At 48.5% G+C, this 17,891-nt stretch overlaps 1 protein-coding gene across 2 annotated transcripts; it reads right to left on the minus strand.

Annotated features, from left to right (window-relative positions):
* Window positions 1-2,363: 2,363 nt before the first annotated feature.
* PRPF3 (pre-mRNA processing factor 3) lies at window positions 2,364-17,820 on the minus strand. Of its 2 annotated transcripts, XM_058160397.1 has the most exons (17): window positions 17,664-17,820; window positions 17,280-17,447; window positions 16,754-16,884; window positions 9,219-9,365; window positions 8,598-8,681; window positions 8,235-8,455; window positions 8,095-8,142; window positions 7,439-7,745; window positions 7,028-7,194; window positions 6,356-6,438; window positions 6,009-6,152; window positions 5,823-5,922; window positions 5,363-5,476; window positions 5,139-5,257; window positions 4,462-4,545; window positions 3,429-3,490; window positions 2,364-3,069 (listed from the first exon to the last, which is right to left on the minus strand). In XM_058160397.1, exons 2-17 carry the CDS (start codon window positions 17,422-17,424, stop codon window positions 2,923-2,925), a joined length of 2,103 nt encoding a protein of 700 aa, XP_058016380.1. In that variant the 5' UTR covers window positions 17,425-17,447; window positions 17,664-17,820; the 3' UTR covers window positions 2,364-2,922. The 2 variants fall into 2 exon arrangements, with proteins under 2 accessions (XP_058016380.1, XP_058016381.1); XM_058160398.1 differs by lacking the exons at window positions 17,280-17,447; window positions 17,664-17,820 and adding an exon at window positions 14,361-14,457 and having other exon boundaries at window positions 16,754-16,885.
* Window positions 17,821-17,891: the final 71 nt, after the last annotated feature.

A 17,891-nucleotide genomic window follows, 5' to 3' on the forward strand; every position in this document is an offset into this window, starting at 1 on the left:
GCTGGCCGCTGGCAATTTATTTGGTTACAACCAAATTTTAATACGGGATGGAAAATGTATACGAATCTTTGGAATAATATGGCCCTGGTCTTAGGCTGCTGCTTTTAAACATCAGATCATCCTATGATAAGGCTAGACTTATTGCCGATTTGGTCCTTGGAAAGGCCGATCTGGGTTGTGTAACTGAGACCTGGCTGGGAGGTGTTCCCCTCTTACGAATGTGTCCGGTGGCACCTCAGGGCCGGGGAGGAGGTGTGGCTGTTATCAGAGAATAACTGTTAGCCTCCAGGAATGTGCTTCATGAGTGCCCGGCTGTGAGACCCTTTTTCTCAGGTTGGGCTCACGGGATCTGGTGGGATTACTGCTGCTGTACCAGCCTCCCTCCTTTTTTTGGTTATAACCAAATTTTAATATAGGATAGAAAATGTATATAAACCTTTGGAACAATATTCCAAAAAACTAGCTTAAGATCAGAATTTTTGAGAAAGACCAAGGAAACTGAAAAAAGGAAATAGTCCGAGACAAAAAATTAATTGTATTCCCTTATTCCTCCACTGAAAATACTTCCATCTTTGCAATGGTGGCAAATATCTGTAGCTCGGGTATGAGAATGAAGGTTCATCCTCTGAGCTTCTGGGTTGGTTGGATGAGCGATGTAATCATTAAAAACCAACCTGCAAGCTTGAAGAACGACCCTTCGCCCTTATACTTCCATCTTCTTTATGTGGAACTTTGATGCATTGATAGTTGTGAATGCTGGATTGCTTCCGGTGAAGGCACACCCGAGCGACCTTAGTAATAAGAAACCCTGGTGTGAGGAACGCAGTGCTGATCCAGTTATTGAAGGTTTCAAAGAAATTTGAAGATATTTGCCTTCATAAGAGTCTACTTCCTTTGCTGAATTACCATGAATTTTCTCAAGATCCTGTACCTTCTCAAAAGATCCGTAATTTTATTTCCGGTTCATAATGAGCTGTGCTTTTTCTTGCCAATGTGGTATAGGCCCATAAAATACTTCACGTAACCAGATGTCAGGTCTACCGTGCGGGTGTCCTGCCATTCTGTTGGAAGGTGGGGAGGAGGTTTGCTGGCATTTTCGCATGCTTTTGCTTGTATCCGCTTGGGAATTGGGGGTGAGGAGGACAGGCTTCGGAGAAGAAACACTCCTTCTGATCAGGTTCCAAGGCCATCGTGAACCTTTTATCTACCCGAGGACTCGTACCTTTGATGCTATTCAAGATGAGAGCCTATCTAGCTTCTTTTCCGATTTTTCCTACCGGAGACTTTTGTGATGAAAAGCTTAAGCCCTTAGTAGCTAACAGCCTTGCTCCCGAGGTCACTGCTTGTCCGCTCCTGACCTTTATAGAGCAAGCGGGTGGGAGTCGGTCAGACTTGCTTGATGAAGGTGTTCTCCGCACGGAACGTGGCCTTGTTAATGCTTTTGGCTCCTTACCACAAAACGATGCTTTGAAATACCGGCACAAGCAAATATGTTAATAGTTTATAAGATTTTAATACCTGTGGTATGTAATGTGCTGGTGGTTTTCTGTTTCTCTGGAAGTCATTTTAACAAAGTAGCAATGGAGTTTGTAATTCTGACTCCTTTGTTGTATTACAGCCATCTCAGTGTTGCAATGGTGCGCTAGAGACCGCGCTGGGAAAATAGTGTCCAGTTCTGGTCACTGCGATACAAAAAAAGATACCGAGGCCCTTGTGACCGTGGGGAAGCTGCAGCAGTTGCAAATGAGGCCAAACATACTGCAGAAACCCAGAACGGCATTAAAAGGAGACAGAGCATCTATGCAACAACAAGGAAGGTCACTCCAAAGGGAAGTGAGAGATGACTGTGGAGGGCGGATGAGAAGCCGGCCGTTCTGAGCGGAAGTGGGAGAGGGTCCTGCCCTCTTGGGAAGAGCCTTGGGCGCTGAGGTTTCGGCTGCTGCCCTCCTTGCCCTTTGGGGCTCCACTCGGGAGACTTTGCCAGGGAGGGACAGCGTGGGCGAGGTGCTGTTGAGACCTTGCTCTCCCCGGTTTTGATTTCCAAATGGTAAAATATAACTGTGCAAAACGGTATAGTTGGCGTGATCTGCTAGTGCAGCAGTCTCTCCTAGATGGACCCTCGACGAGGAGGAAGGCTCGGCTCTCGCAGGTCTCCGCAAAAAGATGCAAATGAATTGGCTTTTGAAATGACGTCACGTCAAACATCTGCAACTGCACGTTCTTGTACTGTGCCCCTCCGCCCCGCCCCGATTTACATCCATCCTCGGATGTCGAATTGCTACCCTAGTTAACTGCTAACCGCTTAACAGCCAGCAGGCTGGTATGTACGCTGGACAAGGAAAGGGGTGGTTTTTTTTCCAAGATCTTATAAAAAACGATTTTATTATGCAAATGTAGGATGTGGGCTAATTCCCCGGCTCCTAACCTGCTGTACGTTTTTCCCAGGGGTACTAACTACACCCTCCTGTGCTCCAGTCTGTGACTCGGTGCTGCTTTTTTTCCTCTCCCCTTCTCTTGGGGGTGTCTTTGCTCACTGACTAATGTTCAAACGAATCTGCGGAACTGGGAAAACACAAAATGAAGACGAGGGCTGTATTGTTTTAAAGGTGGAAGGCTTTGGAAGAGAAGACTTGGCTGATAAATGGCTTCCGTTGCTTTTTAAGTTTCAGCTTGAGTTCTTCCAAACAGCGTGGCAGAAAAGTTTGGAGGGCGTGTGTCAAGTGTTTTTAGTCCAAAGCCAAAAATTAAAATCAAAACCTGTTATTTGGATCTGAAAAATATTTCCTTTAATTGTATGCATCTTACTGTGAGGAATTTGTGGGGATGAAGGCGAGGGGGCTCAGAGTCTTTTAACGTTTCTGCTCGGATCTTGCTCTTTACGTCACGCACCGGAAATGTGAGAAGGGGCTCCAGAAAAGGCCATCAGTCTGTGGGTTCTAGGACCGACTCGCTCAGAGCCAGATCCCAATAATGCTCAGTGCCGTGTTTTTTAAAATGCTCCCGGGCCATGTTTTCAGTTGGACACTGCTTGAATTTCATCTCGCCAAAGCTCCGCTCCTTTGCCGTGCCCTAAAAGGACAAAGAGAGGGCAGGAGAGATTCTGAGCAAGCCAAGGGTTGCCTTACGGGCCCTCTAAATGCCTTTTTCTTTACCCGTGGCTCGCTGGTGAAGCCCTGAGGGATTGGTTGGGCACAATGCGCTAAAACCGTAAACCGCGGTTTTCGAGCCACAGCTAGCTCAAAAAGTGAGAGATGTTAGGAATCGAAGAGAAGAGGGGTTCTGAAGGACCGATCCTACAGAGCACCCGCAGTTGGGATCCTGCGGGTGTTTCTGGGTCCTGTCGCTAAAGGGGCATAATAAAAAGCAGGACTTTCTTAGTATGACCGAGAATCACCTAATACCTCAATTGGACCGTAAATAATACTCACCTCCCAAACCAGAGAACATTTGTTGGTTTTTTTCACAGATTCCTCATCAGATTCGTCATCGTCTGCAAGAAAAATAAACTGCTTAGGGTGTAAGAATGGGGAAGCAACTGAAGATGGATTTGTCTATTCAAATGTATGTTCAAAATCAGTCAGATCGGAAACATCCTTTATTCAAATGGAAGGTGAGGATTCTGCCGTTTCTTTAGAAAAGGAGAGATATAGACCTCTGTGAGCTCAGTAGCTCATGGGAAGAAGTGAACATTTGGTGGCAGTAAAAGACCGGTTCACAAAGTCATCAAAGTTTCCCTTCAGTTGCCCCGACTTCCTTTTAGTCTTTCATTTTTGAACCGGCTCCATGTAAGGGATGGCTTCCTGTTATTTTATTACTTTAAAACTGCCAGAGTCTTTCTTCTTAGGAGGACCGAGAGACTAATGGTGAAATAGATTTATACGAATCTATTCAATAGAACGATACAACAGCTGATAGAACAGAAACCTAAAAACAGCCACTCAAAATTCCATCTTATCTTTGGTGTGTTCCTGACCGGGGAACTTTTCTGCTTCTCCAGGATCTTTGGAAGGGAGCTGGGTGCAGGAGTTCAGTTTCACTTGAAAACCCCAAAAGAAGAAATGGCGCTTCTGTCTTTTCGACATCTTCAGAAGACGATGGCGATGGTGGGGCCTGGAGCGTACTGCCTTCCGTTTTCTTACGGACGCTATTTCTGCGATCACAGAACCTTCCTTTCTGTTTCTGCATCCCTTCCAAAATAAATCTCCACGTGCCTTCCAAAAAAACACGCTGGGCAGCACCTAGAGCCAGGTGTGCCCTTCCTGAACCCCCAATCTTGCCTCTTCCTCCTCCACCTGCCCCAGTGTGGGCCTGGCCAAAGCTTGATAGATGTGCTCCGAGCGCATCGCCTTGCAGAGTTATTTTTAAGTTTCAGCGTTTTGGCAGCTCAGTCGATCGCTTTTATTTACTTAATCTCGGTACGGGTTTCCAGGCTGGGCCCGTAGCAAAAGTGTGCTTCCTTACCGTCTCCTTTTGTGTTCGACGTCTGCTCGTCCCATTTTATCCGATGTAACATGAGCCGCTTAAATTTCTTCTGTGCTTTGGGACCTTGGAAAGAAGGCAGAAAAGGCAGAACTGACAGGCAGCATGGTAACTAGTGATGAAGCGCGACTTCATAAACGCAACAACTGGGAGGAAGACTGAACTCTTAAGACCTGATCCTTAAGAAAGCCCCTGTGCCGGGTGCTGCCTTTGTGGTTGCAACCATAAACTGAGATTGACTCTCAAAGGAAAGGCCAGAAAGACCGATTCTTTGTGCTGCTTTTCAAAACATTTTCTTGGAGCGATGCGCAAAGCATGCGTTTTCCGAAGACTTGACCTACCCTGACATAATGGCCTGAAACCAGTTTTGTTCGTTAACTCCAAGTTGCGCAAAGTGACTATTTTTTTCCCCTATAGCCTGCTCTGCAGATGGACAGAACCTTCCTTTCTGCATCCTTTCCAAAAAAAACCCCAAGAACCATAGTTTCCTTCATGCAGGTGCAGCCTTCCTGAATCCCCAACCCTCCTCTTCCCCCTTCTCCTCCTTCCAGAACGGGGCAGGATCCGCACACTGCCTGGGCCTGCTCGAAGTTTTAGCTTCTTAGAAATGCAGAGTGTGATATGTTATACAACCCGGTCCTGCTCGCCCATCCTCTTACCTCCTTCTACCACCACCACGTTGACATCTTTGTGTAAAACCACAACTCCGGTTAAATACAACTGGCTGGCGTTAGCTTCGATTTTGAATTTCTTTGCTGGGTTACCTAGATTTCGGACTCTGCGGCCAAAAGAAAGGAACGGATCTGGTCACATCAGTGAAGAGGAGGGTGCAACAGAGCAGGGGAGTAAGGTGCCCTCGCTTTTGGGAAGGAAAGACACTCACCTGTAAACGGCTATGTGAACGCCCTGCGAAATATCTTCCTTAAGCTTTTTCACCTTTTTAGCTTTCCTCTGTTCCACGGTCAGCTTTCGGGCGGCGTTTGCCTCCTCATGAGCTCTGCAAGCACATCAATGCAGCCCGTCTAAGCGCTCTGCTGGGGTGCCCAGCCAGAAGATCTGCGGCAGGAATGCAGGGCCTTTTCTGCCTTCGCATCCCCACACGCCTATCTTTCAATTCAGCTCCCCGCTTCTATTGCTTTTCATATTTATAACCTCCCTTTCCACCAACTGATCTCAAAGCGTCAGATTGTTAATGGAAGATGGTCAAAGGGGTCAAATGTTCTGCCCCTCATCGGCTTCAGCATACACCAAAAAGCATCTGGGAGGAGCCCAATCAGATCCTCCCCCAGAATCCTCAGCCACTGGGAGGGAGAAATGGAGTTGGAAGAGTGCATCAGCCATACTTCTGCCTCTTTGCCATCTGTGCTCGGACGTGGGCTTCTACTTTAGTTGGATCCTGAACAGCTTCTGTCCCCAAAACTCGCATCAGGTTCGAGATTCTGACTGCAGAGAAGAGGCGACAAGGGTGTTCGCTGGCGTCGCTCAAGAGGCTTCCCCTCCCTCAGGCTGCTCCAAAGAGGCTACGCTACCTTTTGGCTCCGGAGGGGGCATCAGGCCAAGCCGCACTTTCTCCTGCAGCTCCTTCTGGGCTTCCCGGCGGGTCTGGCGACGAAGCTTCTTCTGCTCTTTTTTGGTCAGGTAAACCCCAAGGGTCACCGGCAGGTCACTGTCCACTGCAGAGTAAGATACATTATTCCTTTTTTCTCCCCCTGAGAAAGTCAAGGAATTGGGAGGCTCTCCTTCGGACTTTCTGGGGGAGTCCACTGCTCCCAAGACCGCCCTTCCCCCTTCCAAATGGAGTTGGCAGATGGGGAGGGGGCAGCTTCAAGAAGGGTTCTGCCTCTGCCTCCCTCAGAGAGGGAATCAGGTGGGTTACCTGGAGGGCTGAGCTGAGCCGGATGCTCCACCAAGTTCGTGATGCCAAAATAGTCCTCCCGCTTAAGCAGATCAGTGGCTTTTCTGAAAAAGAAAGCAGATCCACCCAACTACCAATGTCAACCAGTCCCCTTCCAGATCATCATCTGCAGAGGGGCTGTTCATACCTGACCTGGTTTGGGCACAACACCACAGCCCCTCCTGGCATCCTTCACACAACCGAGGCACAGGGCAAGCTTCTACCAACCACTGGTACATTCCTCCTTCTCTCCCTGGCATCTGCTCCTGACCCTCACCTTCTTCCCTCAGTGGCCCCCAACCGTTTGGACACCAGGAACCGGTTCCACAGAGGGAAGTTTTTCCGCAGACCAGAGGGGGTGTGGTTTTGTGTACTGCTTGCATCCCGCGGATGGGACTTTGCTTCTTTACGCAGCCCAGTTTCTGGCATGCCGTGGACCGATGCCATAGACCCGGGGGGGGGGGGGGCGTTGGGGACCCCTGGTCTGGAAGATGCAGCGACCGGCCATCCTTCAGAGTGCTCCTCAGCTGTGGAGACATCTGGGCAACCGTGATTCTCCTCTGCCAAAGGAGTGGAATTGCCCTTCCAGTAGCCCTGGGAAGATGCTCTCTCTAGAACCACCTGGAACCCCCAAAGCGCCTCTGAGCCACTTACACGTCCATGCCGTTGGGGATGATGTAGGAATCCCACCACTCCACCTCAGGAATGTCCCCCTCTTTCACCTCCTTTTTGGGAGTGATGAGGGCCAATTTGGTCGAGGTGTGAATTCCCGTCTTCTTGGCAGCTTGTGAGATCTCTGCCTGGAGTTTTTCTAACTGAGCCTGGTGACCAAAGAGACATTTTCAAGGTGGACAAGAAGCACAATTTTTGGGGTGCGGGAGAGAAGGGGAGGGGGGAGAGGTGTGGCAGCAAGGCAGCTGGAAGGAGAGGATCCAATTACCTGCAGGGTGGTGAGGGAAACGCCTTCTTTAGGGTTTCTACCATCTGTCCCTGCCTGCCAGTTTATTGCTCAGGCAACCGAAGGAGGATCCCCTCCCTCCCTTAGAGACCCCCATAGTGCCCTACCTTCGTCCGCAGCCGTTGGGCTATTTTTTCAAACTTGCCCTTGTCGTGAAACCTGAAAGTCCTCTTTGGCCGCTGAGCTGGGGCAGCGGAGACCCGGGGATCAAAATAAGTGTTGGACTCCATGTCCTCTGAGGGCTTCTCCTTCAGCTGCTGCTTGAACTGCTCCCTCTTCACGGCCCGGATGTTGGCTTTGAGAGTCGGCATACGGTGGGTCAGCTCCACCTCCTTACCGGTGGCATCCACCGTGCGGCCTTGCTCGTCCAGAATCAGCGGCGTTGGTTTGCTCTGGTCTTTCAGCTCCACCTTCCTGGGCCAAGACATCCACAGCACAGCTTAGGTTACCACGCAGTTCTCCTGGAGAGACCTGAGCTCGCTGCGCTTGGGCAGATCAGGAGCCACCGTACTCAGGAGCAGGACCCAACTGTTTAGAAACAGCCCATCTGTGCGGCTCCACAACCAGCCCAAATCTCATGCCCTTTGAGGCGGGGGGCAAGGCCCCCCCAGGCTCCACCCCCCCACCCCCTCACGGGGAAGTGGCGGCTGGGAGACACAGGAGTTGCAGTCCCACCCACCCCCAGAGGGGCCCGGCCAGGAGAGGCTGCCCGTGTGTTTCTCACAGCACACTTGCTGAGGACAGAAGGTCATTGCTCGCTTACCGTGAATACGGGGATTGGACGTTGCTGCCCATGTGACGTATTTCTGCCCTATGTGAAAAAATCGTTGAGTCTTGTCAGCTTCTCCCAACAGGCCCCCATTTCAGACCCTCAGATGCTCGGCGGCCTGTGCCAATACTCACGGTGGTGCGATGCCCATGGCGTGCAGGTTGGCTAGTCCCACCATGTTGGTGTTCCCGATCAGTCCTGGTTTTAGTGCCAGCTGAGCCTGGATCCGGGCTTGCAATTCCGCTGCTTTCCGGGCCTTCTCAATGGCGTCGTTCATGAAAGTGGCTGCCTGAGAGGGCTGGATGGTGTTCCCAATTGGGAGGCGCTCAGGTGGAGTGGTTGCCGGAGCTTTAGGCTGAGGCCAAGGAAAGTTACATTTGGTTTACGGAAATGGTTATCGGTGAAGGTTACAGGCAGAGAAAGAGGAGGGAGGCCCACTGCAGAAATTCACCACAAGGATGGATGGATGGAGGGAGGGAAGGAAGGAATCACAATACCTGAGGAGCTGGGGAGCTGATGAAACTCAGCTGTTTCTTCCTCTCCTCAATCTGCCGTGTTGCTGCCTCCATCATTTGCTTGATCTGAAGGAAGGGGAAACAAGCCACACTGTTTCCTCTTTTGCACCAAGTTTCTTTTTCATTCCAGTGTTTTCCTTGGCTCTTCTGCACCAGACTCTGAATCCCATCCTTCTATAGCAACTATGCAATTCTTCTTGTCTGTAAAGCGGAGGCCGTGGAGGTGGTGTTCCTTGACAGCCTCCATCCACTCAGGATAAGAAAACGACCAGACAGTTGCTCAAGGCAGCCTCCTCACGAGCACCTTACATGCTTGTGAGTTACAGAATTCAACAAGGGAAGGGGCCTTCTCTGTCAAGAGAGCTGAACCGCAGTTAATTGATAATAATAAAACCTTGACTTCAGTGGGTTTTCTATATTTATTGTGGTTCATTTTATTATTGCGGTTTCATGTTGTTCCCTCCTCTTGCTCTTATGAGGAGGAGCTGGGTGATCAACGACCCTGTTACTCCAGCACAGATTCTGCCAAGGCAGCCCCCCCCGTGCCCCCGCCCCCCTCAACAGGCAGGCCAAGCGTCCTCCAGACAGGCAAGAATAGCAAACCTGAAGCTTGGTCAGCATTCCTGGGCTTTCGGTGGGTGGGCCGGGGATGACCTCAGGCTCTTCCTCCACCTCCTCAAAGCGGGGGATGCGCCGTTTCTTGACTCCGGAGGACTCCTTAGAAATCTCCGAGTCATCCCCAAAGACATCCTAATAAGCGGAACAGAGCAGAGTGGGAAAGTCTCAAAGCCAAATCCCAAAAACATAAACCGAGGCAACATTTTCAAGAAAAGTCCTCCATCTGCTACTGGAAACGCACATCTCCTCAAGGAAAGAGGGGAGGAGCGTCTGTTGTGAAAGAGCCCCCTTCCCCCCCCCCCGCCCCGAAAGAGAGGTGCAGCAACTCCTTCAAGCCACCAATGGGATGATATTCACATGTGCAGAAGAGGTTTGAGGCTGTTCTTTTGACACCTGAAGTTGTCGGTCTCTTTCTACTGCAATGAAGGAATTTGAGCAAATGTGCCCAATGAAACGTTTTAAATTCTCTTCAACCCACATCCCTTCCGAGTGACTGGATGTGACATCCGCCGTACCTGCCCCAACACCACCCCATAAAACGGAGTCTGAATGGGCAGTTTCACCAGGTCTTTCTGGTGTTACCCCGATCCTCTCTAGCCCAGTTAATGGTCGCATCACACAGCAGGCCTGTCAGTTGGGGAAGGCTGCTCTGAATATTAGAAAGCAAATGAAACGGGGTAGTTAAAATAGTATTTTAAAACATGCTATTATATCCTTTTTATTTTACAGAAATAAAAACATTACGAGGAAAGCAGTTCTTCCCTAGTCAGAGATGCCGGAAAGAGGTTACACACCTGAGCCTGCCCTACCGCTCTCAACGAAAAGCAAATATAAACTATTCCATGATGGGTTTAAGCTTAGTCTAGAATGAAGAGACTCAACCTTTCAAGATGTGTCACCCCTGGAGCACAAAAGATGAGTCCTTCTGCAAGAGGCTAAGGTACAACACTCCATTCGCAGCTTTTCAGCTTCAAAATGATCTTTCAAAATAGACAAGGGTAGAGATGTCTGTCTCTCTCTCGTGGAAAGGTGCCCCCTCCCCCAAATGAAACTCGCATCAGCAGCACAGACGACGGGAAGGGATTCTGGGATTAAAGGGAGAGCAAGAGGATTCCCGCATGTACAAGATCAGAAAGATAAGACCCCCCCACCCCCGTTGTGACCCAGGCCCAAGTAGGTAATAGTAAACTCAAGTCACTTTAAAAACAAACAGACTTTATTAGAAGAGCTGAGAATTAATTCATTCTCAGCGTAGTCCAAACTAAATCAAAGCAAATTCTTCCTAACACAGTTCCTCAGTCTTATCACCAACCTTGGTCTAATTAGGCAAACCGCCAAAGGCCTTTCTTGGCAAAAGTTCAAAAGCAGAAGACGTCAACAAGAAATAAATGCAGCAAGACAAGGCTTTCAATGTTGTTTTCCAGCAAAGAGCCCAAACGCCGTTGCTGGTCTTTTAAGCCTTATGGGAGGGGCCAATCATCTCTTGGCCCTACCCCCGAGTCGTCCTCTTTGCTTGAGCTGCTCTTGCCTTCTGGCAGCTCTTCTCATATGTGCATTAGGAACAGGATCCTCCTGTCCTCTGCCTCACTACTGTCAGCCTCTGGAGGCTCCGGAGTCCACACCTCACTCCCTGATGGCCCTGGCCCCACCTCTGCCTACGACGGAGAGCCCTCATCTGGGCATTCCCCAGCCTCCAGGACTGGCCCATGTTCTTTCTCAGCCTCATCGCTGTCTGACTCCATTGCCAGCTCCACAGGCTGCTGGCAGACCATAACACACACCCCAAAAAAGGTACACGAATCAATTGAAGATAACAGCCTGAACATTCCAGGGTTTCAGATTGAACGATCAGACAGGATTACAGAAACATCTGGTAAAAAGAAAGGAGGAGGCTTATGCCTATATATTAACAACAACTGGTGTCAAGATTTTAAAATAATTTACAAATTATGTGACAACAATTTAGAGACTTTAATTATCAACTGCAAACCATACTATTCGCCCTGTGAATTTTCCTCATTTCTTCTAATTGCTATTTATGTCCCACCACAAGCCTGTGTAAACAAGACATTACGAACTCTAGCTGACCAAATCATGGAGGCTGAAGCCAAACACCCTGATTCACTGGCCATTGTTTTGGGAGATCTAAACAAGGCAAACTTAAGGAAAGAGCTACCAAAATACTTTCAGCATGTCAATTGTCCCACCAGAGGCAAGAATACTCTAGACCATTGCTACACAACACTAAAAGATGCTTATCGGTCTTTACCACGCAGCTGTAGGACACTCTGATCATTGCATGATTCACCTTGTACCTGCTTACAGGCAAAGACTTAAAGCCACAAAACCAATAATTAAATCAGTGAAGACCTGGACGGAGGAATCAAAATTAAAGCTACAGGCATGTTTTGACTGCACTGATTGGAATATTTTTAAAGATACCTCTGCAGACCTGGATGAACTCACAGATACTGTAACATCATATGTCAGCTTCTGTGAAGACCTATGTGTACCTACAAGGAACTTGCGAATATACAGTAACAACAAACCTTGGTTCACACCTAAACTTAAGCAGCTATGACATTCCAAAGAGGAAGCCTACAGAAAAGGTGATAAAATGCTGTACAATCAGGCCAGAAATGCACTAACAAGGGAGATCAGAGCAGCAAAAAGAAGCTACTCTGAAAAGCTAAAGAATCAGTTTTCAGCAAATGAACCAGCAAACATGTGGAAAACTCTTAAAAATATCACCGGCTATGGCAAACCTCCTTCCCAGGCTGAAGGTAATCAACAACTGGCAGATGACCTGAATGAGTTTTACTGCAGGTTTGAAAGGAAACTACAGCCACCTATCTCCACAACCCCCATCTCAGACACACCAACAACAGCCAAGCCTCCTACAACTGACCCCATTCCATTGGGTTCACAACCCTAGTGATCACAGAAAAGGAAGTGCAGGACCTATTTCACAGACAAAAGCCAGGAAAAGCTCCAGGCCCAGACAAGATAACTCCTTCTTGCTTAAAAGTCTGTGCTGACCAATTGGCCCCCATCTTCACCCATATTTTCAATAAATCACTAGAGATGTGCTATGTTCCTTCTTGCTTCAAACGCTCTACCATCATCCCAGTGCCAAAGAAGCCCACCATCAAGGAACTGAATGACTACAGACCAGTTGCTTTAACATCTGTAGTCATGAAAACCTTTGAAAGGCTAGTGCTTTCCTACCTGAAAACCATCATGGATCCGCTGTTAGACCCCTTGCAATTTGCATACCGAGCAAATAGATCAACAGATGATGCTGTTAATATGGCTCTGCACTACATCCTACAACATCTTGAGTCTCCAAAGACCTATGCAAGGGTCCTTTTTGTAGACTTTAGTTCAGCATTCAATACCATCATTCCAGACATTCTTCTAACTAAGCTAAACCAGCTACAGGTACCGGAACAGACTTGTAAGTGGATCACAAGCTTCCTAACAAACAGGAAGCAGCAGGTGAAGCTAAGCAAGATCACATCAAATACCTGTACAATTAGCACAAGGGCCCCCAAGTCTGTGTGCTCTCCCGACTTCTCTTCTCTCTGTATACCAATGACTGCATCTCCAATGATCCATCTGTTAAGCTACTGAAGTTCGCAGATGACACAACAGCGATTGGTCTCATTCGAGACAATGACGAATCCGCATATAGACGAGAGGTCGAATGACTAGCCTTGTGGTGCAACCAAAACAATCTGGAACTGATCACACTCAAAACCGTAGAAATGGTGGTAGACTTTAGGAGAAACCCTTCCATACTTCCACCTCTCACAATACTAGACAACACAGTATCAACAGTAGAAACCTTTAAATTTCTAGGTTCTATCATATCGCAAGATCTAAAATGGACAGCTAACATCAAAAACATCATCAAAAAAGGACAACAAAGAATGTTCTTTCTGCGCCAACTCAGTAAGCTCAAACTGCCCAAGGAGCTGCTGATCCAGTTCTACAGAGGAATTATTGAGTCTGTCATTTGCACCTCTATAACTGTCTGGTTCGGTTCTGCAACCCAACAAGAAACACACAGACTTCAGAGGATAATTAGAACTGCAGAAAAAATAATTGCTACCAACCTGCCTTCCATTGAGGACCTGTATACTGCACGAATCAAGAAGAGGGCTGTGAAAATATTTACAGATCCCTCACATCCTGGACATAAACTGTTTCAACTCCTACCCTCAAAACGACGCTATAGAGCACTGCACACCAGAACAACTAGACACAAGAACAGTTTTTTCCCGAAGGCCATCACTCTGCTAAACAAATAATTCCCTCAACACTGTCAAACTATTTACTGAATCTGCACTACTATTAATCTTCTCATAGTTCCCATCACCAATCTCTTTCCACTTATGACTGTATGACTATAACTTGTTGCTGGCAATCCTTATGATTTATATTGATATATTGACCGTCATTTGTGTTGTAAATGTTGTACCTTGATGAACGAATCTTTTCTTTTATGTACACTGAGAGCATATGCGCCAAGACAAATTCCTTGTGTGTCCAATCACACTTGGCCAATAAAAAATTCCTATTCTATTCTATTCTATTCTATTCTATTCTATTCTATTCTATTCTATTCTATTCTATTCTATTCTATTCTATTCTATTCTACTCTATTCTACATACGTTAAATGTAGAAATTATTTTCAGAGAGCACCCTTCATCTTTAATCTTCAAAATATTTTATATCCCATACATGTAATCCATCAAAGTGCACTGGAGCCCAACATAAATATGCAGAAAAAGTGTTCTCTCAAAACGTATTGCTGAGAAGCTGAAGCAGAATCGGGCTAATTCTTGCAGAGGGATTTTATCAGCAGTAAAAACACTGCAGGGAAGAGGTAAGCTTTCTGCAAATCAGCGTATCTCTTGCAGGCAAAACAAAAGGAAAGGGCAACCAATAATCGACAGAAATCTTTCCTGGGGAAGCTAAAGGATGAGGTTAGACTCTACAGGCCGCCTCCTTCTCCACTTAATGTGGCAAGAGATCAGAGGGAGAGGCCAGAGAGGAATGCCCAGTCATGCCATACGGCTGCTACTTCCTCCCAAAGAGAATCAAAACATATGCATACAAACCATCTGCAAGCGACAGCTGAACCTCCTTCTTCGCTATTTTGGGTCATACTTTACAGGGACGGTTCCTCATCCAAAACCAGGGCACATCATGACATACCTACAAGTTCAAGAGAAAAGGGCTTGCCCATAGTATGAAGAGTGTAGACCCCTGCAGTTTAGATCCTGAATGTCCCCCACAGCGTGCTAGGACCCTGCAAGATAAGCCCAGTTCAAAGAAACAGGAGAAATGCAACTTAGGGTTACTCCTGGGAAATGATGCAGGTTCCTTTCGGAAGAGAATAGCGACCTGGAGGGCAGGAGGAAAAATAATCTTGCAACCGAAGTCTGGGTATGGGGAAGCCTCTGATGCCTTTGCTTTAGATGCCAGTGATTTAAAGAAACAGGTCTGGTTCTCGGCAGCAGTCGATGGGTACAAAATAGCTCGTGGACAAGTATTTCTCTTCTATTCTTTAGCAAGAATTCCAATGAAGACCTTTCTCTTTCCTTACTCGATTGATGAACTGAAGAGGGGGGGTGGGAGGGCCCAAAATTAGTGAAAGGTAAGAGTAAATCTCTTGACAAGAAAATGAAATAGGAGAGAATTTCTTTAAAACACAGTAGGGCAGTGTTAAAAGTTTCCGGAGGAAGAGCTGCCAACCAAGAATGAATCGCGGGGTTCAGTAAGTGGTTGGCCCTGCCCACCTGAATTCCCCAATTCTATTGGCCCTTGGATTCCACTTGCAGATCTTTGGAGCAACAACTCAAAGCAAAGCAAGTGTCTGGCTGGGTTCTTCAGGAACAGGGAGATTTTTTTGAGCAGTTTGTTACACTCCAAATAGAAAGATTTTGCATTTGGAATGAATGATGGGCAGGAAAAGGAACTGCTCTAATTTATTCCTAGGGCCCTATTTAATTTTCAGGCACTCAGAAACACAATCATAAAGAAAAAAGGAGTAGCTCAGCCCAGCAGAAAGCATGAAAGGGAGACAGCTTCAAGTGCTACTGCCGCTTCTGACCGATCGGTACCAAACAATGGCGGTCTGAGGCTCTGACTATCAGAAGACTAAGGTATTTTCTCATTTCAAAGCCCAGTCTTTGCGGATTGGAAAATAATTCATCCTATAAAGTACTACAGCTTCTACACAACCTCAAGAAAAAGCAAAGGAGGAGAAAAGAAGACATCCAGAGGTGCTAAAGGATGTTAACCCATCTATGTAAAAACCAATCAATATAACAACCAGGAAGAAGTTCCACAATGTGGAACTAAGGAAGAAAAAACAGAGAAAGACTGGATATAAATCTCAGGCTACTCGCTGCTTCCAAGAAAGATTCTCTTGCAGCTAATTCCCTGTGCCACCCCAATCCAGATGTTCAAGACAGACTCAAGAAGGGGCTTCTCCCAGCTATGAGGCAGGACCCCCGAATTAGCCATGACAAGTTGTGTGACAGTAACCGTTTTAGAAGCAAAGGGCTTCACAATTTTCTGGAAGAGCATCAATTCCTTCCGGGACCGTCTACCGTGCAGTTTTGGTTGCAGAGGTAGAGCCAAAGAGGTCCTCCTGTTATGCTAAGGGTGACAAGAAAGACCACAGGAGATTATCAACCAAGGGCACCTTCGCTCTGATCTGAATAACTGTGTTCCTTACAAGCAAAGCACAAATGCCCAGCTTCGGCTTCTTCTAGGCATGTAATTCAATTCAAAGCAACCATAAAACCACAGTACCCAAAATTACGTTTAAGGGCAGCATATGACTCTTATCTAATGCAGATGTTTTGAGGAACTATCCGCACCATGCTTGATCACTGGCTATGCCAGCTGCGGGTGACAGGAGTTGCCTCCCAAATATCTGCCTTAAATGTCTACCGATCCACTACAATTCCCTGGGACAACCGCTACAAATAATCCCTTCCCCAGCCCAGCAGACCCCTTTTCAATCCCTGTGATCATCTGCAAAAATTTGGGGCCAATAAAATCAGCAGCCAGCCCAGAAGAGCTTATGCATCTGGTGCTGACATTCGCCAGCTTTCTGGACATCTGTCCCGTGCACCAAGACGCCATTGTTCTCTGGGGTTTACGTGCTTTAATCCACGGCCTGCGTTATTTGCATTCTCAAGATAAGGCCACGTTTTCTCAGCTCTAGTCCAAATTAATTTCATATAACAGCAACAACAAAGATACTCCACAGCTGCTATCGTCATCTCTGTAAGATTTCTCTGGCGATTTCTGGTTACAGAATTAAGGGGCAAGGCGGTTATGGTCCAAGAAGACCACTAAGAGAAAACAGACCCAAAGGGTACCTCCCCCCCCCCCGAAGAATAAAACATAATGGAACACTGCCAGTCCCTGACAACTGTCCCTCCCCCACCCCCACCCCCATAATAAGGTAGCAAAAACAGGCAAGAGTTCAGCTCACCTTTAATTCTCTCTTCCGATTTCGGTCACTGTTGGACTTGGAGTGTCGGGAGCTTCGCCCTTCCTCAACGGCTTCAAAAAGCTTATCAACAAACCGCAAGGTGGAATCATCCAGGAAGGGCTTGAGATGATCTGGCAGAGAGTGAGAGTGAGAGAGAGTGAGTAAGTGCAGTATGGCAGCCCAAAAGACAACCCACCTTAACCATTCTGAAACCAGCTTTTCTCAGTTCATCCCAATTGCCTGGAAGGGAAAAAAAAGGCCCCGGAGCTCTTTCACCACCATCACACCTTCTTTCTCCTCGGATTAAAAAGGGCAGCCGTCAACCACATTTTACCCAGTTTCCAGTGCGGCTCAGCGGCTGGATTCACGGACGGGAAGCGGACCCAGCGGGCCCAAGTCTCGGCCCGCCACCACCACCTCCGGGACTCCATCCCGGGCCAGCCTCCCCGGGCCTTCTAGGATCTCGGGGGCTGGAGCTGGCCCAGCCCAGCCCGTCCAGGCCCAGCGGCTCCCCCACAAGACCTACCGGCCGCCTTCTTCTTGTCCATCCCTTTCCCGACGCAGTTCAAGGCGGCGGTCACCACGGTGGGCTCGGAGAAGCCGAGGACCCGCTTCACCGTCTTCTCCACCCACGGCTTCAGCTCGTCCAGCTCCCGCTTAGAGAGCGCCATCTTGGGAAGGCTCCGCCGGGGCGCTGGGGGGGGGGGAGAAAGAGGGTCGCGACTGGAAAAAGGCCCGAGGGGGAAAAGGAGCCCCCCCACACACACACACCGCCCACCCGAGGCCGGACTCGCCCAGGCCGGGATTGGGGGCGCCGCTCCCCGCCCTGGCGGAGCCGCTTCTGAAGAACCAACAGGGCCGCCGCAGCGGGCGCCCCGCCCTAGTGAAGCGGGGCCGAGCGGGTCCTCACCGGCGACCTCCCTCCGCGCCTGGCAAGAAGGCCGCGGATCTCGCGGCGGACGGAGGCGGAACGTCGGCTCTGGCAGCGCGCGGAGCGGAAGCGGAAACGGGCCTGGCCAGCGACTCCTCCCTCTGGCCCGAAGCGGGGGGCAGGACTTCCCACCTGAGCCGCAACCGCGCCGGCGGGGCGCGGCCAGCAGGGGGCGTGCGCGCGGATGCCGCTTGAACGCCGCGTCTC

The sequence above is a fragment of the Ahaetulla prasina genome, chromosome 17 (genome assembly GCF_028640845.1).
Source record: "Ahaetulla prasina isolate Xishuangbanna chromosome 17, ASM2864084v1, whole genome shotgun sequence".
Lineage (NCBI taxonomy): Eukaryota > Metazoa > Chordata > Lepidosauria > Squamata > Colubridae > Ahaetulla > Ahaetulla prasina.

Bases quoted from the DNA above. Each gene is read 5' to 3' on its own strand.
- PRPF3 (XM_058160397.1), bottom strand. From the start codon at position 17,424: ATGGCGCTCTCTAAGCGGGAGCTGGACGAGCTGAAGCCGTGGGTGGAG. The intron at 8,456-8,597 runs GTATTGTGATTC...CCTTGGCCTCAG, and splicing joins TCAGCTCCCCAGCTCCTCAG to CCTAAAGCTCCGGCAACCAC. The intron at 7,746-8,094 runs GTAAGCGAGCAA...GTCTTGGCCCAG, and splicing joins GTCCAATCCCCGTATTCACG to GAAGGTGGAGCTGAAAGACC.